Source organism: Columba livia, chromosome 28 (assembly GCF_036013475.1).
Source record: "Columba livia isolate bColLiv1 breed racing homer chromosome 28, bColLiv1.pat.W.v2, whole genome shotgun sequence".
NCBI lineage: Eukaryota > Metazoa > Chordata > Aves > Columbiformes > Columbidae > Columba > Columba livia.
The window spans coordinates 2,541,574-2,552,269 of NC_088629.1; the positions used below are offsets into that span (position 1 = coordinate 2,541,574).

Sequence of the window (10,696 nt, forward strand, 5' to 3'; positions counted from 1 at the left end):
GCTCTCCGCTCGCGCCCGGCTCGCTTAAACAATCTGCGGGGAGAGCGGCGGAGCGCAAACTGGGCGTGCTGGTAAATGGGAGCGGGGAGGAGGGCGCAGGGCTCCCCTAATCCGATTACAAAACATAACAGCCTTTCAGAGGAGCCGGGGGGCTGGGGAGGGGGGGAGGTCCATTTCACACCCGACCCCTACGTCTGGGGGTCTCGCAATGATCTCACTGGAGGGGCTTTTCTTCCCGGCGCAGTGGGTCGCTTTTGAAACGTGCTGCGAGGAGTTCAAAAAGGGGAAAGGGGCTGCCTGGGAAAGAGGAGGAGAGGGCTGGGAAGGCAGTGGGGTGGGAGGGGTGGTGGGGGGCTGGGGGTGCTGCCTGGCGCCAGGCCCCCCCTTTGCTGCAGCACTGGCCCTGGTGCTGCTTCTCCCTCTTGCACCCGACTTGGCAGCGCGGCACCGGGGAGCAGCGTGTGACACGGGGACGTGGGACGTGTCACCGCTGTGAGCCAGTCGTGGATGGGGCTGGGGTCTCTGAGCAAAAACCCCCTCCCCACCGCCTGCAGCTGCAGCAAAAACGGAGCCGTGTGGCCCGTTTTTCTGTGGTTTTTGTGGAAGTTTGGTGGCACTGAAGCATTTAGCAAACGTGGTGACTTCAGCAGGTTTTCTGTAACAGACAACTGAAACTGGAAAAGTTAAAGAGACAGTTTGACGTGTCAAAGTGAGAAGTTTCGACCTTCTCCTGCGAAGCAGTGATTCAGGCTCCAAAGTTTCTCTGATTGGATCGAATTCCTTTTAGAAAGGATAAAGACTCCTATTTAAACCCAAAGTTTTATGGTCACCCTGAAAGTAAATTATTTTTATTATGGTTTTGCATTTTTGATGCAATAATTTAAAATATGTCTCAACAGCAGCAGGTATTATAAGAAGATGGTGTAAAATGTGGCCCTTTGGGTGGGTAGCAAAGCACTCACCCCAAACCTCGCTACGCTGTTCCTGAACACCGTCCCCTCTACGTGGGACGAGGTCATGTCCCTGACTGCCCTGGGGAGACCACACCTGGAATCTTGTGTCCAGCTGTGGCCCCTCAGCTCCAGCAGGACAGGGAACTGCTGGAGAGAGTCCAGCGCAGCCACCAAGATGCTGGAGGGAGTGGAGCATCTCCCGTGTGAGGAAAGGCTGAGGGAGCTGGGGCTCTGGAGCTGGACAAGAGGAGCCTGAGGGGGGACTCATTGCTGGGGATCAAGATGGAAAGGGGCAGTGTCAGGAGGATGGAGCCAGGCTCTTCTGGTGACAACCAGGGACAGGACAAGGGGCAATGGGTGCAAACTGCAACACAGGAGGTTCCGCTGGAAGATGAGAAGCAACTTGTTGGGGTGAGGGTGGCAGAGCCTGGCCCAGGCTGCCCAGGGGGTTGTGGAGTCTCCTTCTGTGCAGACATTCCAACCCGCCTGGACACCTTCCTGTGTAACCTCATCTGGGTGTTCCTGCTCCGGGGGGATTGCACTGGATGAGCTTTCCAGGGCCCTTCAACTCCTCACATTCTGGGATTCTATGATTCCATGTCCCCCTCCCCAGGGACGGTGCTGGCAGCTGGGAACACCTGCGCCCGCAGGATCCCCCCCACAGTCTGGCATTGGAGGTGTGAAAGCGTCTGGCACCCCCCAGGCCTGTGGGGGTGGGTCCCCTCCAGGCCCCTCTTGCAGGGCACCCCAGCACGGCCACCCCCGCCCCTCCAGGAGCCCCTTAGGGCTGTGTCCTGGCTCCAGGTGCTGTGGGACCCTCCCAGGCAGGAGATTCAGAGGTTGCTGCCTGCACCTGGGGCAGGGTGAGAGCATCTCAAGGTGGGGGAACATGTGGAAACACGGAGCTGAGTGCTGATGGGGATCCTGGAAAACGGAGGGACCTGGGGGCTGTGATCATCAAGGCAGCATCCCTCTCCCAAAGAGGGTAAGCAATGGGGGACACTATCCTGTTTTGTGGGGGGGGGTGGCCTTTTCTTGGCCCCAGTCTGAGGTGCTGTGTGGGAAGGGGGAGGTGGGGAGACCCCTCTGTGCTGGGTGCCCTGTTGTCACCCTGGTCTCACCCCCAGCGCTGGCTGCTCTGGGCTGTCACACCCTCTGGTGGACAAGGCTCTGGGAAGGGAGATGGAGATGGAGATGATGGAGATGGAGATGGAGATGGAGATGGAGATGGAGATGGAGATGGAGATGGAGATGGAGATGGAGATGGAGATGGAGCAACCCTGGAACCCACAGCCTCCGTCTTTAGGGCGGGGGGTTCTGGGGGCTTTGCTTTCCTCCCTGGAAGGAAACCTGAAGGAACCTCAGCCCGCAAAGCCGGGTGGGTGCTTTGTGAGCTCCCCGGCAAATCGCAAAGCTACAAAATAAGTTCTATGTGTTTTAATGTTGCGTACAAAAAGTGTCCACAGAACATCTCCGCTACTTTCCATGGAGACCGGTGTGCCCCTTCCCTGATACAGCAACCCTAAAGAAAAGAGTCCCACTCCTTGCCTTCCTTCCTTCCATGCATCTCAGAGAGTGGTAGATGAGGAAACTGAGGCACAGAGCGGAGAGGGGAAGGGGCTGAGCTCAGCCTAGACACCCCGAGGTGTTCCTGGAGCAAGCCAGGTTGCTCCCACAACAAGCATCCGCATCCCTGCAGCATCTCTTCACCCCGCAAAGGCCTGTGAGCACCCGACCGCTCCCCAAACCTTCAGGACCAGAAGCTGGCTCCCATGTGGGGACAAGCCTTTGGAGCCTGAAATTCAGGCTGCCAGAAGCTGCCCGGCGCTGGTGATGCTGGTGGAGGGTCAAGCCTGATGGTGCAGGACCTCACCGGGGAGTCAAGGTCATCACACCACGGTGCTGGTACTTGGCTCCTTTCTGCTCACCCCGCAGTCCGGTCCTTCCTCAGCCACCTGTGCCAACACAGAGACACAGAGAGGGGCAGAAATGGGCCCTCAGGACTGTAGAGGGACCTGGGTCGCTTTAATGAAGCTGTTTCCCACCCCAAATTCTGCAAGACGAGGAGGGAGGGTATAGGCAACCAGCCCCTGCTGCAGCCTAAGCCCCCTAAACCACGTTTTTACCAGCAAACACCCAGCTTTACCTCCCGGAGGACTTTGCTTTCTGGGTACCGCGTGTCCGGAGGAGACCTCAGCCCCTTCAGCTTCAGGACGGCTCCTGAGGATGCAGAAAACCGGACGAGGGCGTCGGAGAGCGGGGCCGCCCGCCCAGCCGGGCTCTTCTCGCCGGGCTTCCCCTGACATCTAGCGGCAACGCGGGGTGGGCGGCGGGGACCCCGGCCCGGGGCGGGCTCGGGACGTCTCCAGCACCTGCCCCCGGGGCATCTCCAGCCCTGGGACATCTCCAGCCCCAGCTCCGGGGCATTTCCAGCACCGACCTCGGCCCCGGGAGCATCTCCAGCCCCGGCCCAGGAGCATCTCCAGCCCTGGGACATCTCCAGCCCCGGCCCAGGAGCATCTCCAGCCCTGGGACATCTCCAGCCTCGGCCCCGGGAACATCTCCAGCCCCAGCCCACGAGCATCTCCAGCCGCGGCCCTGGGACATCTCCAGCTCCAGCCCCAGGAGCATCTCCAGCTCCAGCCCCAGGAGCATCTCCAGCCCTGGCCCAGGAGCATCTCCAGCCCCAGCCCCGGGACATTTCCAGCTCCAGTTCCATGAGCATCTCCAGCCCCGGCCCCGAGGGCATCTCCAGCCCTGGCTCATCTCCAGCTCTGGTCCCAGGCACAGCCCCAGCCCCAGCTCCAGCCAGCGGTGGTTTGTGCAGCATCAAGCACCACCCGCCCCAGTGCACAGGAAGGATCCATTTTGGGGATGCTCCTGTTTTTCCCCCAAGTCCATCAATTCCCATTGCACCCTTTGTCCCACCGAGAGGCAAAACTCACCCCCGAGGCCACCCCCGAGTGCGGCTAGCAGCAGGGTGATGAGCAGCGCGCCAAGCTGCCAGAGCGCCTGGTCGGTGGCCGTCCGGCTGCCCTGGGCCACCAGTGGGAACACGAGCTCCAGCCTACAAACCAGAGTGGGGGTAGGTTTTTGGGGAGCATATTCTCCCAGACATGGAAATGAGGGGGTCCAATCATAGCTGTGGGTGACATGGTACAAGGGGATGCTGTAACAGAGGGTGTATGGAGCATCCCCCATTTAGGGGGCTGTGGTGGCCCCAGCCGGTGTGTGGGGTCACCCTCTTCTCACCTGCCGCTGTAAGCATCTGCAGTGGCCAGTGCCGCCAGCAGTGTCCCCAGCAGGGCGCCCAGGATCCCCGGCAGCCCATGGACGTTGTGAACCCCACATGTGTCCTGGATTTTCAGCCTGGAGCGCAGGACAGGCTGCGGAGAGCACAGGGAAGAACTGGGATATGGATGGGGGATGCTCAACCAAGGAGGCCATGCTGCGGCTCGGTGCTTGCAGGGTTGGGACACGCAGGCTGGAAACATCCTGCCCCTGCTCAAAGGGCGTCCCCTAACCCAGAGCAGTGTCCTTGGCTGCCCAAGGCAACTCACCGTAAGGAATCTGAAGCCAAGCAGGGAGATCAAGCCAGCCAGAAACCCTGCAACGAGAGCCCCAAAGGGGGTGACCAGCATCTCCCCAGGCATCCCCATCACAGCTGTGCTGGCCAAGGCAGCATCCTGGATCTGAACCTAAGGGAGTGGGACATGGTTAGGGGAACATCAGCACAGGGCCAAGAAGATTTGGGCTTCACCGGGGATCAAACTGGCTCTTAAACCCAGGAAAGCCTAATGGGCAATCCCTTATGCCCTGGGTGTGTTCATGCTCACCATCCCCGTGGCACAGGCCACGGGCAGTTCATGAAACTTGGGTTTGTCGCAGCAGAAGACTTACCATCCGCGGTGTGCTCTCCTCATACAGGACAGGCGAGAGCACGAAGGTGGCCAGGGTGCTTGCCGCCAGTGAGAAGTAGGTGTTGAGCACTGCCCAAGGCTCGGTGTTGTCATGGGCTGTGGTGGCTGAGCTGAAGCCAGGCCAGAAGATCCACAGGTAGATGGTTCCTGTGAGGAGGGGAAACAGGCAGGTTTTGGTGCTGGGGTTGATCCCTCATGGGAAAGGAACTTCAGGCTAGTGCCGAGGGATGCAAGTGGCCACAGCTTGGAGGGCAGGAGGTTTGGGTTGGACACAAGGAAAAGCTTTATCCTGGAGGAAAGGTGGACAAATCCTCAGGGAGGCAGAGGATCACTCTCCTTGGTGGTTTGCAGGTCTTTCCTAGCATTGGCGATGGTCCTTCCACCACCATGTCTGTAATTCCAGCGCTGTAGGATTTGAGCTCCGTACCAACCACAGCAAAGACATCTGACAGAGGGCCCACATCCTGCTGTTCTTTCCTCTCGTCCATTTGGGACTGGTGCAAGATCCGTGAAACCATCAAGCCAAAATATGCTCCGAAGGTGTGGACAGTCAAGGAGCCACCACTGTCGCTTACCTGGTGAATACAGAAAATGCTGTGCGGGAAGGGGGGGTATGGGATTTGTCTCTATAGACAAGGTAGGTCTTGAAATGAGGAGTCTAAACATAGACCTACAGTCACCCCCTTTCTGGTGGGCCCCCGGTTGGTGTCTCACCCCCATGAGGCTGAGCAGGATGTATTCATTGAGACTGAAGAGGGTGACTCCCAGTAGGGTCAGCAGCAGCATCTGGACGGGGTTTACCCTGCCCAGAATGGCTCCGGCGGAGATCAGGATGGCTGCGGTGCAGAAGTCGGCGCTGACCATGCTGGGAAGGAGAGGGGAACATGGGAACAGAGCCGGTAGTGCCGGGGGTTGAGCGTGGGAGCTGGAGAGAGCAGGGCTGGGGGGACAGGAGCTGAAGCCACAGCCTGGACCTTGCGTCCCACCGCTCCTGCAAGCTGAATGGGCAGCCCGAGCCTTGCGATGCTGGTGACAAGGGGACAGCTGGGCTTGAGGCAGGTGGGGGCTAATGTGCCCCCCTCAAATGCTTGGGTGTAACACTCGTGGTATTTACATAGCCCTTACTAGTGTGATACTCAACCCAGAGTCCTACTTGTCCTTGTAATCCTCCTCCCAAGCAGAGCTGTGAGTTTTACAGAGGAGGGAGCCAGTGTGCCAGGGCTGGACCTGGCGGCAGCGCGGCTGGGCAGCGGCACCCCCCCTTACCTCTGAGCTCCCACGTGAATTTTGCCATTCAGGAAGAAGTATAAAAACCCTTGAATCAGGATGGCCCACTGGACGGCAAAGGCCATGGTGAGGATGCTGGTGGCCATGCTCCCCGGCCCGTAACGGCCGAGGAAGGCCACCAGGAGCCCGAAGCCAAGGAGAGCTCGGAGGTGGCCATCCCGGAAACCTGGTAGAAGAGAAACAGAAGGAGGGTCTGGAGGGGGGAGGACAGGCAGCACCCCTCCTACCTGCCCGTCCCCGCGAGGGGACTCGGACACCCTCAGCTCTATCAGGTTCTGGGCAGCTGGACACTTCAGCTGGTGTAAATCAGCCTTGTGTCACCTACATGTCAAAGCACCCGGGGTGTATCAGGCCTTGGAGATCTCAAGAAGCAAGCACGAGTGGTTGTTGCTTGTCCCAGTGACAGGTGCAGCTGTCCTCCCCTGACGTGGTCCCCCCAACCCTTTGCAGCACCTCCCGACCACCCCATTTTCAACCTCGTTGTGCATTACGTGCCCATGGGTCACCCACAGCCCAGAACCTCCCGAGCTGGCCAGGAGCCCCCTGCAGCCCCAGCACCAGCACGAAGCGGGGGCTGAGATGCAGCCGCCCCCTGCTTCTCCTGAAAACACCGGATCCTACTTCATGGGACAAAAGGACCCAAAGGGTGAGCAGCAAACTGGGACCACTCTGATACCATTTCATAGAACTACAGAATCATTTTGGTTGGAAAAGCCCCCCAAGATCAAGAGTCAAACCATTCCCCACCCCTGTCCCTGCCCCATGTCCTGAGAACCTCCTGTCCGTCTGTCCAGCCCTCCAGGGATGGTGACTCCAGCACTGCCCTGGGCAGCCTGTTCCAATGCCCCACAGCCCTTTGGGGAAGAAATTGTTCCTAAATCCACCCTCAACCTCCCCTGGCGCAACTTGAGGCCGTTTCCTCTGCTCCTGGCGCTTGTTCCTGGGGAGCAGAGCCCGACCCCCCCTGGCTCCAAGCTCCTTCCAGGCAGTTCAGAGATCAGAAGGTCTCCCCTCAGCTCCTGTTCTCCAGCTGAACCCCCCAGGTCCCTCAGTCTCCATCACACTTGTGCTCCAGCCCCTCACCAGCTCCGTTCCCTTCTCTCCACTCGCTCCAGCACCTCAAGGTCTCTCTTGTCCTGAGGGGCCCAAAACTGCCCCCAGGATCTGAGGTGTGGCCTCTCCCCTTGCTTGGTGGCAAACCAGAGGAAGGGGGACCCGATTCTCACTTGGTATCAATGCCCTTTGCACCCCCTGCTTGTGCCGACAGCTGCACCGTGTCCTGTCCGTGTGCCAGCCGGTGAGTCACCCTGTGCTGGGTGGGGTTGTGCGGGCAGGCGGAACCGGGAGAACCTGCTGGCTGCCTGCTCCCTGCCTGCTCCCTGCCTGCTCCCTGCCTGCAGCTCCGCTCCCCTCCCTCGGCCAGGGAGCTCCAGAGGCTCCTTTCCCATCGCCTGGTTGCCCTTGCCCCCGAGACACTGTGTCAGTCCCTCACCCTCAGCCCAGGAGGAGTTTTGCAGCGATGCCCACCCGCAGGGGGATGCTCCCAATAGAGCAGACCCCCCAGCTTCATGTCGTGCACTGTGGCAGTGCCAAGGGAGCCAAATCCTCCGTGAAAGGGGCTCAGAGCAAATCCCTCAGCACAGAAAATCCCAGTGGGTCGGTGGGAAGTTTGGAAACCCCAAAGTGTGCGGAGCAGCTGCCGGGTTTCCCCCTGGGGATGGGAGGGTGAACCCAGCTGTGTCACCCTACCGAGTGACCCTTCTGTGCTCCAGCTGCTGGAACACGTCCTGGACCCAAATGTCCCTGTTTTGGGCCAGGCTTTGTCCAAGCACATGGGAAATCCTTGCAGCACGTCTGTTTTCCACCCACCAACCCCTCCTCGGTGGGATGTATCAGCACCCCAGCCCTGCGTCTCACTGTTTCCCCTCCTCTGTTTTATTCTGGAGTCGGATCCAGTGCTGGACGGTGCGACAGGTCTGCACTGACCACGGTGATGTCCTGTGCCACCCCACCAGCAATGCCTGGGGACCAGGTAGAGCCGGCCTGTGCACCCACCCAGGGTAGGGGTACTCACGGGGATGCTGAAAACCCAAGTCGAGCTTTCTCTGGCTGCAGTTCAGCTGCTGCGAGCAGAGCTCGGCGCTGCTCTCAGGGCTGTACCGCACAAAGACGGCGAAGAGGACGATGGTGAGGATTTGGAGGAGGAAGCACAGCCCGGAGAGCTGGAGCCTCGAGGTGATGGCGCGCTCCGGCATGTTGTGGGGTGTCCGGGGAACGTAAACCCCCGAAAGTGGAGACACGAGGAGTGACGTGCAAACCCCGCCTGCCCGGGCGGCTGCCAGGTCCTGCCCTGCCCCGGGGCTTCCCCCGGGCGGACCAGTCTGAACGGGAATGGGACGGTGCCGCCAACGCGGAAACCCCTGGCTGCCACTCTGACACCCCTCAGCACCCAGTTCTAACGAATCAGGCAACTTGGGACACTGTGCTGGGGAAGCACACAGGGGTTTTGGTGTCAGTGTTGATCTCGGCTGAGTGGGAGACGGTTGGGTGGGATTTGGGTGTGGGGGAAACCGTGGCTGGGGAATCCCTGGGGTTTTAGCATTCCTGGAGGTTCGGCAGGGGAAGAACGAGTGGTTTTGGGGGATCAGATCAGACAGAGGAGATGGAGGGTGGTGCAGCAAGCACAGTGGGGGTGTTTCATTACAGAGGTGCTGGGCTTGGCGAGCTCAGCAAAGCCAGGTTTAAAGAGTAGGAAAAATGATGGTTTGGGGGGATTTTGTTGAAGAAGTGTGGAGAGGAGGAGGAGCTGAGCCTTGATGAACAAGGGCAAGGGGGGAGTCAGAGCTGTCCCATGCCAGGAGAGCTCAAGTGTTGCTTTTGCTTTTGTTTTCTTTGGCTGCTTTTGCAGAGAGGTGTTTGTAACGCACCAAGAGCGGGTACAAATCCCAAAAAGGGAGAGGAAGAGAAAAGGAGCTGAGAAGTAAAACAGCGTGTTTGAGAAGTGATTCTGATAACTCTTTTCCAGACACACGGGCCAAATTATGATCTCAGATAAGCAGCATCAGGCTGGGGTCGTGCCATGATGCTGATGGGATGGGGAAGGGAAATGAGTCACATTTGGAAGCATCGGCAAGTGCCCTGCTTCGGGCTGTGGTTTTGTGAGAGCCATGGGGTGTAGCTATTGCCTTCATTTGGGAAAAATGCAAGAAAACACTCAGCTCCTTTGTGGGACCACAGAGCTGGGAAACAGCATCCTCTGGCCAAGGAGCCCTGAGGGCAGGAGCTGCTTGGGGGTTCAGGATCCAATTTTGCAGCCATGGGCATGGGAAGGAGCAGAGAGTGTGATGGGCACTCTCTGAACAGCCATGGACCAGCAAAACAGAATCACAGATGATTTCTGTTGAAGGGACCTTTCCAGCTCCCCCAGTGCCCCCCTGCCATGAGCAGGGACATCGTCACCAGCTCAGGTTGTTCAGAGCCCCGTCCAGCCTGGCCTGGGATGTCTCAGGGATGGTTCATCTACCTCCTCTCTGGGTACCTGGGCCAGGCTCTCACCACCCTCAGGGCAACAATTTCATTCTATCCAGCCTGAATCTCCCTCCTTTAGTTTAAACCCATCAGCCCTTGCCCTGTTGCAACAGGCCCTGCTCAAAAGTCTGTACCCATCTCTCTTTTAAGCCCGGAAAGGCCGCACTAAGGTCTCCCCAGAGCTTCTCTTCTCCAGTGAACACCCCAACTCTCAGCCTGTCCCCCAGCAGAGCTGTTCCAGCCTCAGATCATTCCTGTGGCTCCTCTGGCCCCTCTCCAGCAGCTCCATGTGTGTCTGTGCTGGGGACCCAGAGCTGGCCCAGCACTGCAGGGGGGTCTCACCAGAGTGGGGCAGAGGGGACAATCCCCTCCCTGACCTGCTGCCCACAGGCTGGTGACACAGCCCAGGACATGGTTGGTTTCTGGGCTGCCAGCCCACATGGCCAGGTCATGTCCAGCTCTGATCCCCCAGCACCCCAAGTCCTTCTCCTGGGGTCTGCTCTCCACCCCTCCATCCCCAGCCTGTATGGATACCGGGGGCTGCCCTGACCCAGGTGCAGGACCTTGCACTTGACCTTGCTGAACCTCATGAGGCTGGCACAGCCCCACTTCTCCAGCTTGTCCAGGTCCCTCTGGATGGTGTGTAACCCGCACCGCTCACCTTGGTGTAACCCCCAAACCTGCTGAGGGTGCCCTCAGTCCCACTGTCTATGTCATTGATGAAGATCCTAAACAGTACTGGTCCCAGTACGGACCCCTGAGGGACATCGGTCATCACTGACCTCCACCCAGACGCTGATCCACGGGGACATGTGGGAGAGGAGCGTGCAGTGCTGCTGTGCTTTAACCCTTCTCTGCAAAACAAAGCCCTGACCAGTTGGAGCTGGGAGAGCCTTGGACGCACCAAAGTCGAGCAGGTTATTGCATTAACCCCTCTGCACAAGCAGCCCAGTCTGACCAAGGGCTGGGGGCTGTGGGAGCGGCTGAGGAGCCATCGTGTGCCCTGGT

The 10,696-nt window shown here is 59.3% G+C and overlaps 1 protein-coding gene across 2 annotated transcripts; it reads right to left on the reverse strand.

Annotated features, from left to right (window-relative positions):
- Window positions 1–2,375: 2,375 nt before the first annotated feature.
- Window positions 2,376–8,553, reverse strand: RHBG (Rh family B glycoprotein). 2 transcript variants are annotated; one of them, XM_065043317.1, is made up of 10 exons: window positions 8,235–8,553; window positions 6,140–6,326; window positions 5,588–5,738; window positions 5,301–5,448; window positions 4,854–5,020; window positions 4,514–4,651; window positions 4,206–4,361; window positions 3,899–4,020; window positions 3,100–3,173; window positions 2,376–2,908 (listed from the first exon to the last, which is right to left on the reverse strand). In XM_065043317.1, the coding sequence occupies exons 1-10, from the start codon at window positions 8,413–8,415 to the stop codon at window positions 2,901–2,903; spliced, it is 1,332 nt and encodes a 443-aa protein (XP_064899389.1). In that variant the 5' UTR covers window positions 8,416–8,553; the 3' UTR covers window positions 2,376–2,900. The 2 variants fall into 2 exon arrangements, with proteins under 2 accessions (XP_064899389.1, XP_021153066.2); XM_021297391.2 differs by having other exon boundaries at window positions 4,206–4,339; window positions 8,235–8,543.
- Between the last annotated feature and the right edge of the window lie 2,143 nt (window positions 8,554–10,696).

What these genes read in the sequence shown, in the direction of transcription:
- RHBG (XM_021297391.2), bottom strand. Translation starts at nt 8,415, where the DNA reads ATGCCGGAGCGCGCCATCACCTCGAGGCTCCAGCTCTCCGGGCTGTGC. An exon ending in AGATGTCTTTGCTGTGGTTG is followed by an intron (nt 5,021 to 5,300) that starts GTACGGAGCTCA and finishes CCCTCCTCACAG; the next exon opens with GAACCATCTACCTGTGGATC. An exon ending in GCAGATGCTTACAGCGGCAG is followed by an intron (nt 4,021 to 4,205) that starts GTGAGAAGAGGG and finishes TCTGGTTTGTAG; the next exon opens with GCTGGAGCTCGTGTTCCCAC.